The sequence below is a fragment of the Marmota marmota genome, unplaced genomic scaffold (assembly GCF_001458135.2).
Source record: "Marmota marmota marmota unplaced genomic scaffold, marMar, whole genome shotgun sequence".
Lineage (NCBI taxonomy): Eukaryota > Metazoa > Chordata > Mammalia > Rodentia > Sciuridae > Marmota > Marmota marmota.
The window spans coordinates 19,183,004-19,205,109 of NW_026000082.1; the positions used below are offsets into that span (position 1 = coordinate 19,183,004).

General features: G+C 37.3%; 1 protein-coding gene across 15 annotated transcripts in view; it reads right to left on the bottom strand.

Moving 5' to 3' along the window:
- The window catches only part of Mast2 (microtubule associated serine/threonine kinase 2), a 167,592-nt gene that overhangs the window by 36,191 nt on the left and 109,295 nt on the right, over positions 1 to 22,106 (bottom strand). For all 15 annotated transcript variants that reach the window (XM_015485063.2, XM_015485061.2, XM_048815453.1 and 12 more), the window contains one exon: positions 18,643 to 18,734. In XM_015485063.2, the coding sequence (XP_015340549.1) occupies positions 18,643 to 18,734 (92 nt within the window). The remainder of the gene's footprint in view (positions 1 to 18,642; positions 18,735 to 22,106) is intronic.

Here is a 22,106-nt window from a genome sequence, read left to right on the forward strand (position 1 = left end):
ATTTATTAATTTATCAATTTTTAAGGTTCTTAAATTTACTCAGAAGAATTTTAAAGAGCTGATTCACAATTCAACCTTTTATATGGCCAATGTCAAAGAAAGAAAATAGTTTCCAAGTTATGGAGTTGTTGCCAAGATATAGGCAAAAACAGGCCATTAAGTCTGTGACTGAAATCTTTGTCAAAAAGTCTCTGTAGTGCAAGGGGAAAATCATGGTGGATTCCTACCACCTGGTAACCCAGCAGATGACCAATGAGCATTCCTTCCTCCAGGACAGGATCCCAGTAGACTTTTTAAAATATTTTTTTAGTTGTAGATGGACACAATATCTTTATTTATTTATTTATTTATTTATTTTTATGTGGTGCCGAGGATCAAACCCAGTGCCTCCTCATCTGTGCAAGGCAAGCACTATATTCCATTGAGCCACAGCCCCAACCCGGCTCCCAATAGACTTTAAGACCTATTCTAATAAAACCTCCACCTACCCAGTTCAACTATGACACCAAGTATACAGCCTTAGTGCAGACCCCATAGGTTAAGAGCAAAGTCCTCAATAAGACTACCTTACTAACCCTAAGTCTTGTGGGGATGAAGTAACTGAGACACAGGTATACTGCTGACTGGTCGTAAAATTGAGAATTTCATAGACTCCTGAGGTTCAATAGTTCACTAGATCAACTCACAGAACTCAAGAAAATACTATGCTTATTATTACAGTTTTATTATAAAGGAACACTCAGGGAAAATGAGGTCTGGGAGGAAATGCAGAACTCCTGTGTTCTTGGAATCAAAGAGTGCCACCCTCTCACTCATTAATGTGTTCACCAACCAGGAAGCTTTACTGAGCTTTGGTGCCCGGAGTTGTTATTTTTAATTAATTAATTAATTAATTAATTAATTTTACAGTTGGTGTCCAGAGTTTTTATTGAGATTTCATTACATAGTTCAACTCAATCTTACACCCCTTGCCTTTCTGCAGGGAAGGCTGGCCCAAAGTCACATCCTTCTAATTATGTGGCTAGTCTTTCTGGTGACCAGCACTCAGGATGAAACTATCTAGGGACCATGAGTCACCTCATTAGCAAAGCAACACTCCTAAGTCTCGGAAAATTCAAAAGCATTTAGAAGTGTGCAAGAACTTAGGACAAAGACTACAAAAATTCTTTATTATACCACAGATGCTGAGCCCTAAAAATACCTGTGTTACCTTTATTGTGTTTCCTCTATTTCTCTTAATATTTACTTTGCCTTAAAAAAGCTAAAGTTGCTACTACTTATGGCAGAATAAAAATCATTTGATTTGGTCTTATCATGGGGAAGATTGTAAGATGTCAGAATATTAACATTTAAAAAAATTTTAAACCAATTCTTAATGTCTTACCATTTTCAGTTCTAGCCCCAGAAAACACATCAGTGAGAAGAACTGTTTCTTTAAGATAGCCAGAAGTGGCTCAATAGTACAAAAAATGTGATAGAAAACCCAGCATCCCAGGATGTAGGCTTTTTCAACTTTATCAAGCATTTTAGTGGTTGGAGGAGGCAGTTCAAAGGCAAGACATCATGCACCCCAGAGAAATAAGTTATAATGAAACAACAAACACACAGAACTGGGAAGGTTGACCTTGAAGCAGCTGCTTCCCGACACAGTTTAGTTATAAATGAATACAATTATATAGCAAACACCTGTGTAAACAGCACCTAGAGTAACAATGCTACCTTCCAAAGCCTATATATAATCTTCTCAGTCAAAACCCCAACACTTCTCTACTTAGAGTCAACATTATCTTGATTTTTATAACAGATATTTCCTCACAGTTTTACCAACTAAGAACGCATCTCTAACTGCTTGAATTTCTCTCAATTTAAAAAAGTGCGATATAATTTACATATAAAATTCACCCCTTTAAAACTTCTTTTATTTGGGGGGTACTAGAGGTTGAACCCAGGGGTGCTTTACTACTGAGCCACATCCTCAGCCCTTTTTTATATTTTATTTAGAGACAGGGTCTCACTAAGTTGCTTAAGGCCTCATTAAGTTGCCCAGACTGGCCTTGATCTTGTGAATCCTTCTGCCTCAGCCTCCAAATTGCTGGGATTACAGATGTGTGCCAATCACAGCATCCTTTTATTTTAAAATTTTATTTATATTTTGTTTTTATGGTCCTGTGGGTTGAACCCAGGGCCTCACACATGTTAGGCAAGTGCTTTTTCCCTTTCTTTCTTGACTTTCTAGTTGTATTTTGTACTATTACTCCATCGAAATGGCTAATCAATGTCAACACTGGCATCAACTGTTATGTCTAACTGGCAATTCTCAGACTTCATTTCACTGGATTTGTACACAGCATACATCCTCTATTCCTTGAATACTTTTTTAAAATGTAGATTTCAGGACACCATACTTTCTAAGTTATCCTCTTTCCTGTCTTCTCTCGCCTTATTCCCCTGATCTCTAATAATGGGGATGTTCAAGGGCTCAGATCTTTTTTTTTTTTTTTTTCGGTACTGGAACTGTAACTCATGGGGCACTTGACCACTGAGTCCCCAGCCCAATTTTGTATTTTATTTAGAGTCATGGGTCTCACTGAGTTGCTTAGTGCCTCGCTGTTGCTGAGGCTGACTTTGAACTCGTGATCCTTCTGCCTCAGCCTCCCAAGTCACTGGTATTACAGGTGTGTGCCACCACGCCTGGCACAAGGGCTCAGATCTTGTACCTTTAGTCTTTTCTGTTTATGTTTATTCTTTTGTGATCTCATTCAGACCATAGCTTCAAAATCTTTTTTTTTTAAATATATATTTTTAGTTGTAGATGGGCACAATACCTTTATTTTGTTTATTTATATGTGGTGCTGGGATTGAACCCAGTGCCTCACGCATACTTGGCAAGCGCTCTACTGCTGAGCCACAATCCTGGCCCCAAATCCTTTTATACACTGAAAAGTCCAATGTTTTTATCTCCTGTCCTTAACTTCTTCCACAAAATCAAGACAAACGTGAATTACTCACAGAGATGTACAGATGATATGGGCTAGAAAGATTTGAGGTGGTGCCTAGAGAACAGGAAAGAAACTGAAATCATAAAGACAAGACCTAATGAATATGTCCAGGGTAAAATGTTTGAGGAAGCATAAAGGAGTTCACTGGAAGATAGGAATTCAAAGAACTTGAGCGGCTGGAAGATCATGAAGAATAATACAGGAATAGAACTGCAGAGAGTAATATGAGACAAGAGTTAAAATTTCTACAAAGGCAATATGTGGAGACTTTTATAGCAGCAATGATGGGTACTAAGTGATATAACTTAGTGGTATAAGATTAGAACCTTGGGGGATTAAGAAGGAAGGACAGAGAGTAATGAAAAGATGAAAGAGTATACCTACTTTTACTCCTCAACTCAATGGTATGAAGTGTGGGAGAGAACAGAGCTTACTAATACTTGAGCTGGCTGCTGGACAAGCAGTGTTCTCCCTCTCCTTTCCTCCTATGATTCCATTAGAAGAGAATGTTCAGAGAACAGATTAAAAATACAAAAGATAATTGGAAGGATTTCTAGAGTCAGAGAGGCATGAGATTAAGGGAAAAAAGAAGAGGGAATGTTCATAGGTTTACATTAACTAAGTACAGAAGATGTGGGGTGGGGTGTGGTAACCTGGGGTTATGAGGGTTGACACAAACAAGATTAAGAGATAATGAAATTAGCCCAACTGGATTCAGGAAGATAGAGGTGAAGTAACTGCAAGTGTTAAGGAGTAGAGAGGGGTGGATTACTAGGTGTTGAGGAAGCAACCATCACACCACCTGTCACCCCTTTGGGGATTGCTCAATCAGTGCCCTGGGACTGGAGCATCACCTTATATGGGAGCTGGGTGCTGAGCTATTGTTTGGAGCCAGATTCTTCTTCTTGTTAAGGGAAATTTTTCTCCTATATTGGCTAGGCAGTAACTTCTTTGTATTGCTAAGTGTGTGTTCATATGACACCTCCAGTATATCTGAAAGGAATGGGATTTTTGCCTGCAGCAGAAGAGTATTGTGTGTGGTCCAGTTCCCTGCACAGGTTATTGGAGAGACCCAACAGCCATGGGAGACTGATGCACAATATAGACACTGATCTTTCTGTGTCTCTTCTCCTGTGAAGAAAATGTTTCAACCAGTGCCTTAAATGTTGACTCCTTCTTGGTAACTTAGAACCAACAGAAGCTGCAGCAGCCTGAGGTCTGTCGATTCACTCTGATGGTTGGCACTGATATGGTCTTGCTGCCCTTCACATAATGGAAGTCCTTAACATGCATTGGCAGATGGATCTTATTCCTTGATAATGGAGGGGTGCTTCATCTAGAATGATAGGGGCTAAAGGCTTAAGGAAAGCACACCTGTAATCCCAGCATATTAGTTTAAAATCAGTTAGGGGATACATACAACATAATTAAAATATGTATTCCCTCTGACCTATTGATGTTATTCTTAAAAATTTGTACGGTATATTCTTTTTTTTTTTTTTTTGACCTTTTCAATGTTTTATTCACTTANGTATATTCTTTTTTTTTTTTCGACCTTTTCAATGTTTTATTCACTTACATCATTCAATACACTTTCACTCTATAGGTTCTTTTTTTTTTTTTTTGCCATACGATTTATTTTTATTTTTTTTAGTCATACATGACAGCAGAATGTATTTTGACATATAATACATACCTGGTGTACAGTATATTCTAAAACTTGGAAATTCCATACTTACACTTAAATCCTAAAAAAATATATTTGTATGTATATACAAAAAATACATGAGGAAGGATATCTGCTGAAGCACTGACTTTAACAGTGAAAAACTAAAAACAATCTGGGCTGGGTTTGTGGCTCAGTGGTAGAGCACTTGCCTAGTGTATGGGAGGCCCTGGGTTCGATCCTTAGCACCACATAAAAATAAATAAATAAAGGTATTGTGTCCGACTACAACTAAAAAAAAAAAAATATTAAAAAAAAAAACAACTAGGGCTGGGGTTGTGGCTCAGCGGTAGAACGCTCACCTAGCACATGCGGGCCCCTGGGTTCGATCCTCAGCACCACATAAAAATAAATAAACAAAAGGCATTGACTGGGTACAACTAAAAAAAAAAAATATTTAAAAAAAAACTATCTGAATGTCTGAGCTAATTATCAATTTAATATAGCTCAGCTCCAAATTCATCCTTCAATATCTGCTCTATAATAAAAGAGATAATTCTTTTAAGCATTCACCTGTTATAGTGAAAAAATGTCAACCTTCTCAGTAGAGAGTGCTGCAGGGGCACTGCAGAAAGAAGAGGTTCCAGGTACTAATTCTACCACCACACTATTGTCAGCATCAGGAGTGAAGACATGTGGTAGCACTTTGTCCTGATCACATGCTGATAAACTTGCAGCCCTGGACCAACCTGATGATCCCCCTTCCACAACCCTACCTACAAGGATACCGTGTGCTGTAGTCCCACATTAGTTCCCCAACTCCCTCTGATTGTCTGCTGTATCTCCTGTCCCCCAGGGTTTGTCTTCCATGGCCTTCCTTCAGGTACAGTGTTCTTTAGGCTTCTGGCTTACAGCAGCCACTTCCCCTCTCTGGAGCCTGACCATTGGCTTTGACTTGTCTATGCTCCAGAGGGCTGCATCCTGATTGCCAAGTGATTGTGGACCAGCTCTGGCCCTGGAAAACCAGAAAAGATCTTTGCCACTCAGTGAGGAGCAACTACATACTCTCCTCTATATCCTGCATAGAAGAGGCTAAATCCATCCTAGAGACACCTCATTCCAAGTCTGTTCTTCCTTGGGTACTCTTGTTCAGCTTTAAAGTTTCACCTGTTCAAATCACCGTCTGTTTTTTTGCCTCCTAATTAGACCCAGATGGACATTAGTCTGATTCCAATTTCTGGTCTGGAATGTAAAGAGGTTAGGAATTGCTACTCTGTTCTAACAAGTAAAAATATGAACAAACTGAAAAAAACAATTCTTTTTAAATCTGTCAGCAAAATGAGGTTACAGGGCAAATCATTGCTCACCAAACTAGAAAGACAGAGAGGCAGAAACAGAATCAGAATTCACTAGATCAGAAACTCACAAGCAAAAACTTTCATGGAAACAAGTGCCAAAGCAGGAAAACCTCAACTGTAATTGATAAACTGCTGAAGGTTCAATGTGGATTATGCTGAGGGTTAAAAACTCCAGAGGGACCCAGTCATAGACAGTCTCCCACATGTTCATAAGTTGGTTTTTCGTTTTGTTTTGTTTTAATGTTCATAAGTTTTATCCACAAGAAATTCACCAGGACCTCCAGGAGCCCAGCTAAGAATTTTAAAGATTATATTAATATGCTAATGGCTTGCATGGAAGAGTAAACAGCATAATAAATGCAAACAGAAGGACATTCTAAGCATCAAAAGGAACTGTTAAAGAAAAAAAAAAACTTCACTATAACAGGATTAAAGAATGCTTTTGGGGGCTGAGGCTGTGGCTCAGTAGTAGCACATTCACCTGGCATGTGTGAGTCCCTAGGTTCGATCCTCAGCACCACATAAAAATAAATAAATAAATAAAGGTATTATGACTAACTTTACAACTGAAAAATAATTTTTTTTTAATAAAAAGAATGCTTTTGATTGGTTTATTAGCTGATTGAGTATATCTGAGGGAAGACTCTCTGAGCTCAGAAATGACAATAGAAACTTTCAAAACTGAAAAGCAAAGGGAAAAAAAAATTGGGTAAGGGCAAAGTACCCAAGAATTGTGGACTAAAAAAGGCATAAATACATGTGATGAGACTATAAGAAAAAGAGAGTCAGGAACAGAATAATATTTGAAGGACTAATGACTGAAAATTTCCCAAAATTAATGTCAGACAAGAAGCCACAGATCTAGGAAGCTCAGAAAACATCAAACAGAATAAATTTTGAAAATATGATATGAAGGCATATGATATTTAAATTAGAGAAAATCAAAGATAAAAATTCTTCAAAGAAGTTGAAGGAAAAAAATACTACCTATAGAGGAGCACAGATAAGAATGATATTCATCTTGCCCTTGGAAACTGTGTAAGCAAGAAGATAGTGGAGAGAAATATTTAAAGTGTTGAAAGAGAAAAGAAAGACCAACTTAAAATCTGCATCTTGTGAAAATTATTCTTAAAAAATGAAGATGAAATATTTTCTCAAACTAAAAACAAGGGATTTTGATACCTTGCCTTCCAAAAAATGTTAAAAAAAAATTCAGAGAGAAGGAAAATTACAAGGGTTGAGAAACTAAGCCCTGCAGAAAGAGTGAGGAAGCATCAGAAAAGGAATAAGTGGCCAGGCCTGGATGCACATGCCTGCAATCTCAGCTACTAGGGAGGCAAAGACAGGAGAATCACAGGTTGAGGCCAGCTTGGGCAATTTAATGAGCCCTGTCTCAACATAAAAAATAAAAAGGGCTGGTAAAAATAGCTCAGTGTTACAGTGCCCCTGGTTCAATGCCCAATTATGGAGCAAGGAAGGAAGAGAGAGAAGGGAAGAGAAGGAAGAAAAAGAAGTGAAAATAAAATAAAATTTCTCTCTACTCTCCCTCCCCCTTTCTTCTTCCTTCTGGGGATTGAAGGATTGAGTCCAGATGCCCTTAACCACTGAGCCACATCCCCAGACCCTCCCTCTTTTAAATTTTGAGACAGGGTCTCACTAAATTGCTTAGGTCCTTGCTAAAATGCTAAGGCTGGCTTTGAACTTGTGAACCTTCTGCCTCAGTCTCCTAAGCCGCTGGGATTACAAGCATGTGTAACCATGCCCAGCTACTTATTTTTGTTTTTTATTAACTGCAACAACATGAGGGTCTTGCTAAGTTGCTGAGGCTGGCCTCAAATTTGTGATCTTCCTGCCTCAGCCACCTGAGTTACCAGGATTACAGAAATGTGCCACTGCACCCAGCTGCTTATTTTTCTCATTCTAAATCCATCTAACAGATAATGGGAGGTTTGTTCAAAATAATAATGGCATCAATGTATTCAATTGTGGGGGTGTGTGTATGTTTATTTGTAAGTAAAATGAAGGATTTAAGTATATTTTGGTTTTATAAGGTTTGTTATTATAAGATGAAGTGGTATACTGGTGTATAAAAGTAGACTTAGATTATTTGTCAATTTGTATCACAAACTTCAGGGCAACAATTTTTGGTGGGTGGTACTACGGACTGAACCCAGGGTTCATCCCAAACCCTTTTTATTTTATTTATTTTTTAATATTTAAAACAGAGTCTTGCTAAATTGCCCAGGCTGGACTGGAAATTGTGATACATCTGCTTCAGTTTGTTGAGATGCTGGTACTACAGACACGTAACCCATGTACCCAATTTAGGGCAACAATTTTTTAAAAAATTAAAACATTTTATATAATAGTCAAAGTACTTACCAGTTTTCAGAAGGCAAATTAAATATCTCAGACTATGAATCCAATAACACAAAAAAGATATTTTACATTTTCCTTGTTTTGTTGATTTGTGAAATCTTGACCTCATGGTAAATCATTGATATATGCTAGTTGATTATGAGTAAGATATATACTCTAAAAAGCACAGATTATTTAGATTATTTTAATATTAGTTTTAAATATGCAAAGCTATAACTAAGCTTTTATGGGCTAGGGTTGTAGCTCAGCGATACAGCACTTGCTTAACCATGTGTATTTTTAGTTGTGAGTGCACACAATATCTTTATTTTGTTTATTTAGGGTTTTCTTTTTGTTGTTTATGTTTTTTTAATGTGTTGCTGAGGATCAAACCCAGTGCCTCACAGGTGCAAATGCTCTACCACTAAACCACAACCTCAGCCCTCAGGATAGTTTTGATTTGCATGTCTTTCATTGCTAATGATGTTGAACATTTTTTCATATATTTCTTGGCCATCTGTATTTCTTCTTTTGAGAGTGGCCATTTGGTTCATTTGTTAATTGGGTTATTTGGTTTTTTGGTGTTAAATTTTTTGAATTCTTTATATATTCTGGAAATCAATCCTCTGTCAGAAGAGTAGCCAGCAAAGACTTTTTATCATTTCTGTAGGTTCTCTCTTCACATTTTTAATGGTTTCCTTTGTTGTGCAGAAGCTTTTTAATTTGATGCCATTCCATTTTCTAATGCTTAGAATTATTACCTGAGCTTTACATGTCCTATTAAGAAAGCTGGTTCTGATCTTATATGCTAGAGTGTTGAACCTACATTTTCTTCTAGGAGTTGATAGTTTCTGATCTAATTCCTAAGTCTTTGGTCCATTTTGATTTGACTTTTGTGCAGGGGGAGCAATGAGGGGCTAGTCTCATTCTTCTACATGTGGATAACCAGCATCATTTGTTAAAAAAGCTGTCCTGTCCTTTTTCCAATGTATGTTTTGGGCACCTTTGTCAATGACTGTATCTGTGTGGGTTTGTCTCTGTGTCTTCCGTTTTATCTCACTGGTTTATGTGTCTTTTTATTTTATTTTTTTGTTGTTGTTGTTTTTTTTGTCAGCAAAGTGCAGTTTTTGTTACTATAGCTCTGTAGTTAGATAGCTGAAGCCAGGCATTGTGATGCCTCTAGCTGCTTTTTTGGCTTAGAATTGCTTTGACTATTCTGGGTCTTTTATTTCTCCAAATGAATTTTAGGACTGTTTTTTCTAGTTCTGTGAAGAATATCATTGGTATTTTGATGGGGATGGCATTGAATCTGTATATTGCTTTGGGAGTATGGCCATTTTATCAATATTAATCATGTCTACCAATGAACATGGGAGGTCTTTCCCTCTTATGCCTCTTCAGTTTCTTTTTTAATATTCTATAATTTTCACTGTACATGTCTTTCACTGTCTTGGTTAGATTTATTCCTAGGTTTTGTTTTCTTTTTCTTTTTTTCTTTGAGGCTACTGTGAATGAATCTGCTGATTTGGGTTCTCAGCAGATTCATTATTGGTGTATAGACCTGATGTTTTTCTCTTGAGGCTTTTAAAATTCTACTATGTGTTAGGCATTTTAATTATAATGTGTCATGGAGAAGTTCTTTTTTAATATTGTCTACTTGTGGTTCTGAATGTCTCTTATATGTGGACATCCATCTGATTCTCAAGGTTTGGAATATTTCTGTTATTTTTTCCCTGAAGAGGTTATGCATCCCTTTAACCTGTATCTCACAATTCTCTTTAATTCCAATGATTCTTAAATTTGGCCTTTTAATGTTGTCCCAGAGTTCTTGTATATTCTGGTCATGTTTACTTATTTTCTTTTCTTTAATACTGTCTAAATAAATGTTCAAGGCCAGCCACTTGTCTTCTAGCTCTGAAATTCTGTCTTCAGCATGGTACTATTAGAGAAAATTTCAGCTGAACCTTTTGATTTATTGTGTCTTTTATTTCCAAGATTGCTATTTTGTTGTTTTGCAATACCTCTATCTCCTTATTGACTTTTTCATTCATATCTTACACTGATTTCCTTGATTCCTCAGGGTGTGTGTGTGTGTGTGTGTGTGTGTGTGTGTGTTTGTGTTCTCTTGGAATTCACCCATCTTTTTTTGGTGGGGGGGATACCAAGGATTGAACTCAGGGGCACTCAATCACTGAGCCACATCCCCAGTCCTATTTTGTATTTTATTTAGAGACAGGGTCTCACTGAGTTGCTAAGTGCCTTGCTGAGCTGGCTTTGAATTCACAATTCTCCTGCCTTAGCCTCCTGAGCCACTGGGATTACAGGCGTGGGCCACCTTGCCTGGCCTCACCGATTATTTTTATAATCCTTCTTTGCATTCTTTATCTGATATCTCATTCACTCAATAGCTTTGGAGTCAGTTGTTAGTGAACTGTGAACCTTAGGAGGCATTGTGTTACCTTATTTTTTTCATGTAGATTGAGACCCCGTGTAATTGTGGTATCCACGGCCTTTGTGTTAATTTTGTTTTTGCTATAGGAGTGGGTCCATGAGTGGGATCGAGGATCCCCTTCCACCCAGCCATTTCTGCTTAGGGCCTGGTCATTAATTTGGGGGGGGGGGGCGTTATGCTTTTCTATTCTTTGTATTAAAGTATTGCTGAAGTTTGAGTGTGGTTGATTTGTATGTGGAACAAGGTGTGCTTCTGGGTAGAAAGAGTTTAGCAGCAGAATCTCTAGTCTATGAATTTGTAGTGTCCCTATAGATTCCCAGCACCTCAAAGAAAAGCACAAAACAAACAATAGCAACAACCAAAGCAAACAATATGTAGAATTGAATGAACACCCAGTGCCTACTATTACATTCACAACACTACCACAGAACAAGAATGGGGAGGCAGCAATTGCCAACGTAAAAAACAAAAATCATGAACTAGATCTGTGATTAAAGTAAAAAGTAGGTGCCAACCACATCATCCACAGCACTAATAACTGCAACAACATGAGCGATGGCAGCAGGAGTTATATAAACCAAATAGTTCTAAATTATGGTAAAAATACAGTTCATTAAGAGAAAAGAAAATGTAAGAGAGAAAAAAGTAATAGAAGAAAGTTTAGAATGTTCAAGGTGTGAATAGAGAGAGTGCAGTCAGTGATGGTTATAAGAGGAGAAAAAAATAGGAAAATAATGTAGAGGGAGAAAGAAAGAACAGGAGAATCTAGCTGATAGTAGGGAAAGAAAGGAGAGAAAGAGAAACAATCAAAAACCCTAACCCTAGGGCTGTAGAGTGCTCACCTAGCACATGTGAGGCCCTGGGTTCGATCCTCAGCAACACATAAAAATAAAGTTAAAAATGAGAGGAAAAAAATGAGCTGGCAAAGTAAGAAAACACACACATACACACACAAAAAGATTCTTTTTTTTTTTTTTTGATACTGAGGATTGAACTTGGGGGCACAGTACCTCTGAGCTACATCTACAGCCCTCAACTTTTTATTTTGAGACAGAGTCTCACAAGTTGCTTAGGACCTTACTAAGTTGCTGAGGCTAGTCTTGAACTTGTGATCCTCCAACCTCAGCAACCCAAGTTGCTGGTATTAAAGGTGTGCACCATTGTGCCCACTGGAAAAAAGATTCTTAATGAAAAATAAAAATCTTTTCCACAGAAGTGGTCAAAACCATCAACAAGGATGGATGATCACTGCCTATGCCTGACTGTCCTTTCAGTTTCTTCTTGGGCTATGTACTAAGAGAAATAGAACATGCCCATGCCAGAGCAAGGGCTGTGGGTTGTTAACCCCTTACTCTTTTTGTTTTACTCACTGAGCTCCCAGCTGGAGTGGCCTAAAACTGAAGCTGACTAAAATAGCTCTCATTATTCCCTTCTTACCAGTAGAAGGTAGGAAGGAATGGTAAGAACTGTCGATCAGAGTTTTGTCTAGACAGACCAGATGCATTCTGCTTGGTACACCCTAGACCATAAGGTAGGCACTTGCTGGGACAGTATGGCAATGCTTGCTTTGATCTTCTGGGTTCCCACAGCAGTAAACTGCAACGTGGCCTTTCAAGATGGTTCCTGTCAGCTTGCCAATTAAGAAATACAACACTGAGATTCAAATTCAATATTGGATAGTCAGAATGTCTTAGAGACCCAGAAATTTGGGTACATTAAACAAAGAAGAAAGAGTACACTGGAGCCAACTGACTGTGGCAGCAGCAATGATAGCAGCAGCGGTAGCAGCACTGGCACCAGAGAGGGAGGGAGAACACAGAGAGAAAAAGATTTGGCATGGAAAAACCTGAGCTCAGAAAAGCAGCCTGAATTTAGCTGATCCTGAGGGCTCCACTGTACACTGGGGCTTCAAAAGTGCTCTGTTTCTCAAGTAGCAGCAGAGAGCTGACTTTCCATCTTGATGTGGCCAAACTGCAGCTGCAGGGTGTGTTGATCTAATTTTTCCAGAGCAGATACCACCAACACTGTCCCTGAGGCTTGATTAGACCCAATCCCAACCAACTAGAACTCCCCTCACAGAACTCTGCAGCAGCCTACTCTGGAAGTTCATCAATTTTGTCTTTTTAGACAAAACTCCAGCTGACAGTATTTCCCATTCCATCCCACCTCATACTGGTGAGAAGGGAAGCTTCGACTCATTTCAACCAGCTTCAGTCCTGGGTTACTCAGCTGGCAGCTCAGAAAGAACACAAAAAGAAGGGGTTAACAACCCCCAGTCCTTGTTCTCGCTGTCAGTACATAGCTCAAGAATAAACAGACAGTCAGATATAGACATTGACCATCCATTCTCATCAATTATTTTGACCACCTCAGTGGAAATGATTCATTCTTTTTTTCCTTTTCAGCTGTGTGTGTGTGTGTTTGTGTGTGTGTGTTTGTTTGTGTGTGTGTGTGTGTTTTCTTGCTGTGCTGATTTGTTCATGGACATATACATACATACATATTTGTTTCTTTTTCTCTCATTTTTAGCATTTTTTAAATGTAGTTATTTTTCCTTGCCTTATCTTTTGAGGGTTAGGATTTTTGGTTTGTATATTTTTGTTTTGTTTTATATTGTTTTCATTTGTTTGTTTCTCTTTCCCTCTTCTGCTAACAAATTCTACTATTCTCTTTTCCTCTCTTCCTTTACTTTGTTTCTATTTTTTCTTCTTTGAACTTATAACCATCACCTGCTACATCTCTTCTGCATTCTCTCTGTTGACTTTTTTAAATTATAAACTCTTTCTACTTTCCTATCACATTTTTCTCTCTTAACTAAATTGTATTTTTACAATCTTTTAGAATTAATTGGTTATATAAATCCCACCCCCACAATTAAGGCTAATATAATCATTACTGCTGTGGATGACATAATTGACACCTATTGTTTGTTTTAAAGTCAGATCTAGTTCACAGTTATTATTTTTACTGTTGACAATTGCTCACCCCACCATTTTGTGTGTGTGTATAGTAATTAATGTTGAAGAAACTGGGTATTTAATTTAATGTTGTATATTGTTTACATTGGTTGTTGCTATTGTTTTTTACCTCTTGTTTTGTAAGCTGCTAGGAACCTACAGGGACACCACAAGTTCACAGGGTAGAGACTTTGCTGTTCAACCACAAATTAATGACACCCAATCTTCAGTTATATTTCAATATAAAGAATACAAGAGACAAAAACTCAAACTAACAACCAGATCTCAAGTGGAAACAGTTAGGGGTGGGCCCCTAGGTCTCAACTACAGATGTCCATTGCTACAGCAATAACAGAAAATTAACACAGAGGTTGTGGGAACCACACCTACAAGGGGGTCTCAATCCAGATAGCTCTAGGACACTTTGGCAAGTGAAGACTGTGCCCTAAAAAGGCCTACATATAAGAGTGGAACAGAAATCCTTTCTAATAGATACATAAAACCCAACTAGGAACATAAGAAATATAAAAAAACAAGGTAACACACCGCCTCCTTAAGTTTATAATTCACCAGAAACTGACCCCAAAGATACTGAAGTAGATAAAATATCAGATAAAGAATTCAAAAGAATTATTATAAAAATGGGGGGAAAAAAGAAAGAAATATGGCTCACTTTTCACTGAGCAGCCTCCGGATCAGCTAAGTTCAGTTTGCTTTTCTGATCTACAGGTTTTATTTATTTATTTATTTATTTATTTATTTATTTATGGTGCTGGGATTGAACCCAGGGCCTTGTGCTTGACAGGCAAGCACTCTACCAACTGAGCTATATCCCCAGCCCCTGATCTACAGGTTTTTTTCTCTCCAAATTTATCCACTGTGTGTTTCTCTCTACGTGTTAGCATTCCCTTCTGTGTTTATCCAGTGTTGCTGCTGCTGCCTTAACAGGCTTGGCTCCGACTAATTCTTGTTCTTTGTTCATTGGCTCAGAGCCTCTAAAGGACTCTGACTCTACAATATTGAATTTCAGTGAATTCCCTCTTACCCACCTCACTGAGAAGCAGTACTCCTGCTGTTTGAATCTTGAGCCATTAAATACACTTTTAAGTAAAAGAAGCTAATTTGAAAAGGCAAAATACCGTATGATTTCAACTACATGATATGGAAAAGGCAAAATTATAGAGACAGTAAAAGGATTGATGGATGCCAGGGGTTAGAGGGAGAGAAGTATTAACTGGCAGAGAATAGATCAGTGAAGGCAGTGAAAATACTCTGTATGTTACTATAATGTTGAAAACATATCACTATACATTTGTCTAAATACACAGTTGTATATATAGGAACACATATAAAACATAAACACCACTAGTAAACTCTGATGTAAACTACTGACCATATCAATTATAACAAAAGTACCACTCTGGTGGGGGATATTAATAATGAGAAGCCTATATATGAGTGGGGGGGCACATGATATATCTCTGTACAGTCTTTAGTTTTGCTTACAGGAAGGAAGGAAGGGAAGGAGAAAGAAAGGAAGAACTAGAGATGTCGGGAGGTATGGCTCAGTTGTAGAGTACTTGCCAAACATGCATGAGGCCCTGGGTTTGAGCCTCAGAAACATTCATCAACCACAAAAACCAAACAAACAGATGGCTAAGTACCTACTGATTTGATCTTACTGAAGCTGAAAGCTGTTTATGCAGATATTTAATACTACATAGGCACTGAAATATATGAATAATTAAAACCACTTTCAAATTAACAGACCTCATGTTATTCAACAGATTCAAGACTTAAGAGTGAAGTTAAAGTGCTCTATGTGCATAATATGAAATGAATTTCATTCTGACATCATGTATAACAAATTAGAATAAATAATTTAATTAAAATAAAAGAGAGAAAAAAGCTGTGTAAGCCCTAACGTTTGACTCAATAAAACTCCCCTCTTATAGAACAGAAATCTTATTCATTACTAACATTTTATTTGTTTACACAATATGTTGTTACATATAGGAACACATATAAAATATAAACACATGCTGGAGTAATAAGAATGGAAAATACAAGAGAATAGATTTAAATTCATTGTTCGTTTAAACCAATGTTCTCCTCCCAAGATTTTTCATTTAAAAGTTGTCAATTATTAGTGAAATAACATAAAGGACCAAAAGTATTTCTGGAGAAAAAAAAATCTTTCCTTTGTGTGTATGTCCTAACACACACTTCTCACAAAGGCTTTAGTCATATTGGGTCAGGGCCACCTGAATGACCTTATTTTAACTTAATTCCTTTCTAAAGATTCTATCTCTGAGGCTGGGGTTGTGGCTCAATGGTAGAGCGCTCACCTAGAACAGGCAGGGCCCGGGTTCAATCTTCAGCACCACATAAAAATAAAGGTATTGTGTTGTGTCCATCTATACCTAAAAAATAAATATTAAAAAAAAAAAAAAAAGATTCGGGGCTGGAGATGTGGCTCAAGTGGTAATGCGCTCGCCTGGCATGCACGGGGCCCTGGGTTCGATCCTCAGCACCACATAAAATAAAATAAAGATGTTGTGTCCACCGAAAACTGAAAAATAAATATTTAAAAAAAAAAAGATTCTATCTCCAAGTAGAGTCATATGCTTCGGTGTTGAGGTTAGAATTTAAACATAGGAATTTTATGTATACTTCTGACCCTAACAAAGCTTAAGCACATATGGAATTTTCTTAGAACAAAAGTGATCATTTGTTCATTTACTCAGTATTTTATTTATTTGTTTCCTCTTCCTTCCTGCTTCTCTCTCTCTCCCTTCCTTCCGTCTTTCCTTTATCCTTTATTTTTCTCTCTCTCCTTCCGTTCTTTTCTTCCTTCCTCCTTTCTTTCCTTTTACTTTAATATAGATATATGAGTAACATTATAATTTATCTGATTGAATTAAAAACGAGTGCTATTGGTCAATGGAACAGTTTCAGACAAAATATATTAACTTCTCGTGTTCAGTATTTTAAGTCAAATAAATGTCACTTGCAGCTCATTTAAGATTGAATACTACGTGCAGCACACACAGCTATGTACTTCCCTATGGGTTGATGTATTCAATCAAAGCCACTTGAATAGGGAAGATTTAGTCATAAACTCTAACTGCCAGGAATCTAAATAAAGAGATAATCATCTCAGAGAGGAGCAGCCAGTAGTAATTACTGCCTAGTACTCACATTACAGTTGTGAAACTATGTACAAAGTCAGACAAGCTAAATTTATTTCTATATGTTGAAAAGGCCAGGTCAGATGCATGCTGAGTTTTTACAAATTACAAAAGCAGGAGAAACTATATGACCTAATCCAGTGTTTGAGATGAGACCTTTCTTCCAAGGACAAAGTTCAGTTTCAGAATCCCTAGATTCTCTGCGTCCTGACAACTAATCCATATGCATTCTTTCTTTCTCCCTTCAAAGACTCAGTAAACTATGAGCAAGAAGATAAACCCAAGAGAAAGAGACCTATCTTATTCAGCTTGATACCAATCTGTTTCACAACTTCAATATCCCCCTTTTATTGCCCAAAGAGAGGTTCTAGGTTTAGGATGACAGTACTCATGAATTACCAAATCTGGGCAGCAATCTCTGAACAGCTTCCTATGGGTCTAAGTCTGTTACATTTCCATTAACACCAGGTTTAGAATTTCTACTACAAACAGTGTGTAGCAAAGAACAATGTAGCAATACAGCAGTCCCTTTAACAAAGCTGGATCTGGCTCCCATGGGATATAAGAATATGTCTAGACCAAATACATCGCCAACTCCTCAAATTAAGTCTTTGCCTTTCCCTGGAAGTAGTAATGTGGCTGAGTTCATGTAAACCTCATCATTTTTATATATTCCTCCATCAGAGGCATGTAAATTGGTACTTACATTATCTGGAATGTATATTCCAGATGGAAGACAGTCTGAATGCATGAAGTCATGTGCTTCACTTCCAATATGTAAAATCAATTTGAAACAAATATTCCTTTTATTTTTGTTTCCTCCTAGTCTAACAGGGAGAAAGTTAACCAGATTCCTTTCTGTGAGCCTTGATCCTTGGGCATGGTAGGATGAAATGTTACTGGACCTTCATTACATGGCCCAAGATACTGGAGCCATAACATGGTAGAAAACACTGTATGTAGCGCGCTCGCCTGGCATGCATGCAGCCCGGGTTCGATCCTCAGCACCACATACAAACAAGGTTGTTGTGTCCACCAAAAACTGAAAAATAAATATTAAAAAATTAAAAAAAAAAAAATGAATTTCATATATTAGAGAAACTATTCTCTTCATGAAATATTAAAGGACTGCAACAATGAAAAAAAAAAAAAGAAAACACTGTATGGTGCTGAGGATCGAACCCAGGGCCTTACATTAATTTGACATTAGGTTATATTCTCAAATCTCATACATTCTGAAATTTGCATCCATAAGATATTCTGAGACCCTTTAACCTCACTCTTTTTAAAAAATTATTTGCATATTTAATATATTTTTTATATATTAAATTTAATATAATTTAATATAATCTTTTTGACAAACTTAAAAAAATCAGGAATAAACTATAAAGATTTTTCTAGCATATATAAAGATATATCCTGGCCACTGACCAAGGATATACACGTGGCCCCCAAATATGTACAAGTCTAAAAGGAATGTTGAGAGGACAAGGGAAGAAGCTACTAAGAGTCAAAAGCAGGCTGAACACATTCTTTTACAGAAAGAAAAAAAAACTCATAAACTCTTGTATGCTTCAATTAGTGATGTGACAATGTAATGTACTGAAGTGGCTTCTGTGGACACTGTTTCATCCAATCTTTCTTAACCTCCAAGCACTCACCTGTGTGGCCATGGAGTGGGGAGTGTGGTCGTGGTAGTGTAGGAGATGTGCTAGAAGTCACAATCAAGCTCTTGCGGTTACTTGTCCGACAACTGCAATGAAAGCAAAATGTCAGTTATAACAGGGACACCATGATCCCAGAGACCTTGAGTAGCTATGGAGGAACAAAAGAGTGACACTAGCATATGGGCTGAGCAGTATACCATTTTAAATGGACTTAATCAGCAATTACTGCTTGTCTCAGTTATATTACATAATTTAGTGTGTTCCACCTTGCAATAAATTTTGTTGCTGCCTTGACTTTTGTCTTGTATTGCCATTGCGCTTTGCCAATGTTTTGGTTTGCTTCTTAAACAAACAAGAAGCTCTCTAAGGGTAACAACCATGTTTGAAATGATATCAAATGAAGAAAACCATGTGCACACCTGTTATCCCAGCGGCTTGCAAGGCTGAGGTAGGAGAAGTGCAAGTTTGAAGCCAGCCTCAGCAATTTAGCGAGGCTGTAAGAAACCCTGTCTCAAAATAAAAAATAAAAAGGGCTAGAGATGTGGTTCAATGTGGCTCAGTGGTTAAGTGCCCCTGGGAAGGAAGGAAGGAAGGAAGGAAGGGAAAAAGGCAATTTTATTTAGAAAATAAACAGAAGTTAAAATATTTTGTTATCAAGACTTGGGGCTCAGTGGTAAGGAACTTGCCTAGCATGTGTAAGGGCCTGAGTTTAATCTCCAGCATGCAGAAATAAATAAATCTCCTATCTCACGAAATTAATGTTCTTGTCATAAGATACGGAAATATTAACTTAATCTATGGAATTTTAAATTATTATTTTTATAACAGCTTAATCAATAAAGTAAGTAATCTCATTTTATCATAAATTTCAGAACAGGCCTAGGTTTCTTCTACAAAACTGGTTTCTATCCTTCTAAAATCTGGAACAAGACAGGGATGCCCTCTCTCACCACTTCTATTCAACATAGTTCTTGAAACACTAGCCAGAGCAATTAGATAGGGAAAGAAATTAAAGGAATAACTATAGGAAAAGAAGAACTTAAACTAGCACTATTTGCTGACAATATGATTCTATATCTAGAAGACCCAAGAAACTTCTAGAACTAGTAAATGAATTCAGCACAGTGGCAGGATATAAAATCAACTCCCATAAATCAAAGGCATTTCTGTATATCAGTGGCAAATCCTCTGAAAAGGAAATGAGGAAAACTACCCCATTCACAATATCCTCAAAAAATAAAAAATAAAATACTTGGGAATCAACCTAACAAAAGAGGTGAAAGATCTTTACAATGAAAACTACAGAATCCTAAAGAGAGAAATAAAAGAAGACCTTAGAAGATGGAAAGATCTACCTTGCTCATGGATAGGCAGAATTAATATTATTAAAATGACCATACTACCAAAAGCATTATACAGGTTCAATGCAATTCTGATCAAAATCCCAATGGCATTCCTCATAGAAATAGAAAAAGCAATCATGAAATTCATCTGGAAAAATAAGAGACCCAGAATAGCTAAAGCAATTCTAAGCAGGAAGAGTGAAACAGGTAGTATCGCTATACCAGACCTTAAACTACTACAGAGTAATAGTAACAAAAACAGCATGGTACTGGCACCAAAACAGGCTAGTAGATCAATGGTACAGAATAGAGGACACAGAGACTAACCCACAAAAGTACAATTACCTTATATTAGACAAAGGTGCCAAAAGCATGCACTGGAGAAAGGATAGCATCTTCAACAAATGGTGCTGCGAAAACTGGAAATCCATATACAACAAAATGAAATTGAATCCCTATTTCTCACCATGCACAAACGTTAACTCAAAATGGATCAAGGATCTAGGGATTAAACCAGAGACTCTGTGTCTAATAGAAAAAAAGTAGGCCCTAATCTCCATCACGTGAGGCTAGGCCCCAACTTCCTTAATAAGACTCCTATAGCCCAAGAATTAAAACCAAGAATCAACAAATGGGATGGATTCAAACTAAAAAGTTTTTTTCTCAGCAAGAGAAATAATATGTGAAGTGAATAGGGAGCCTTCATCCTGGGAACACATTTTTACCCCTCACACATCAGATAGAGCTCTAATTTCTAGGGTAAACAAAGAACTCAAAAAGCTAAACACCAAAAAAACAAATAACCCAATCAACAAATGGGCCAAGGACCTGAACAGACACTTCTCAGAAGAGGATATACAATCAAGCAACAAATATACCAAAAAATGCTCATCATCTCTAGCAATCAGAGAAATGCAACTTAAAACTACTCTAAGATACCATCTCACTCCAGTAAGAATGGCAGCCATGATGAAGACAAAGAACAATAAGTGCTGGCAAGGATGCGGGGAAAAAGATACACTCATACACCGCTGGTGGGACTGCAAATTGATGCAGCCAATATGGAAAACAGTATGGAGATCCCTTGGTAAGCTGGGAATGGAACCACCATTTGACCCAGCTATTCCTCTTCTCGGACTATACCCAAAGGACCTAAAAACAGCATACTACAGGGACATAGTCACATCAATGTTTATAGCAGCACAGTTCACAATAGCTAGACTGTGGAGCCAACCTAGATGCCCTTCAATGGATGAATGGATAAAAAAAATGTGGCATATATACACAATGGAATATTACTCAGCACTAAAAAAATAATAAGATCATGCCATTTGCAGGGAAATGGATGGCATTAGAGCAGATTATGCTAAGTGAAGTTAGCCAATCCCCAAAAAACAAATGCCGAATGTCTTCTCTGATATAAGGGGGGTGACTCAAAATGGGATAGGGAGAAAGAGCAGGGTAAGAAGATTACCTCTACATAAGGAAGAGGAGTGGAAAAGAAAGGGAGGGAGAAGGGGAATTGCATGGATGGTGGAAGGAGACCCTCATCGTTATACAAAACACATGTATGAAGATGTGAGAGAAAAAAAGAGAGGATAGCGTTACCTTAGAATAGGTAGAGAGAAGTGATTGGAAGGGAGGGGAGGAAAGGAGATGGGGGGATAGGAAGGATAGTAGAATGAAACAGACATTAATATTACTGTGTGTATATATGTGACTATATATTGACCAATATGTAAATCTTGACCTTTATTATATTTTTAAATTAGTTCTAATTAGTTATACATGATAGTAGAATGCATTTGGAAATCTCAAAAATAAATAGATTATAACATCTCATTCTTCTGGTTGTACATGATATAGAGTTACACAGGTCATGTAATCATATATGCACACAGGGTAGTCTTTATCTTATGTAAACTTATCATTTGACAAACATAACTCCTTTCTTTAAAATTCATATTCTACCCATATAAAAACATCACAAACGATAGACAGAATATTTCTAGTAACCAGGAAAGTTCCCTGTGCCTCTTTCCACTCACTGCCCACACCTCCCAACCCCAACCACTTTCTTTTATTACCATGTCTTAATTTTGTTTGCTGTTGGAT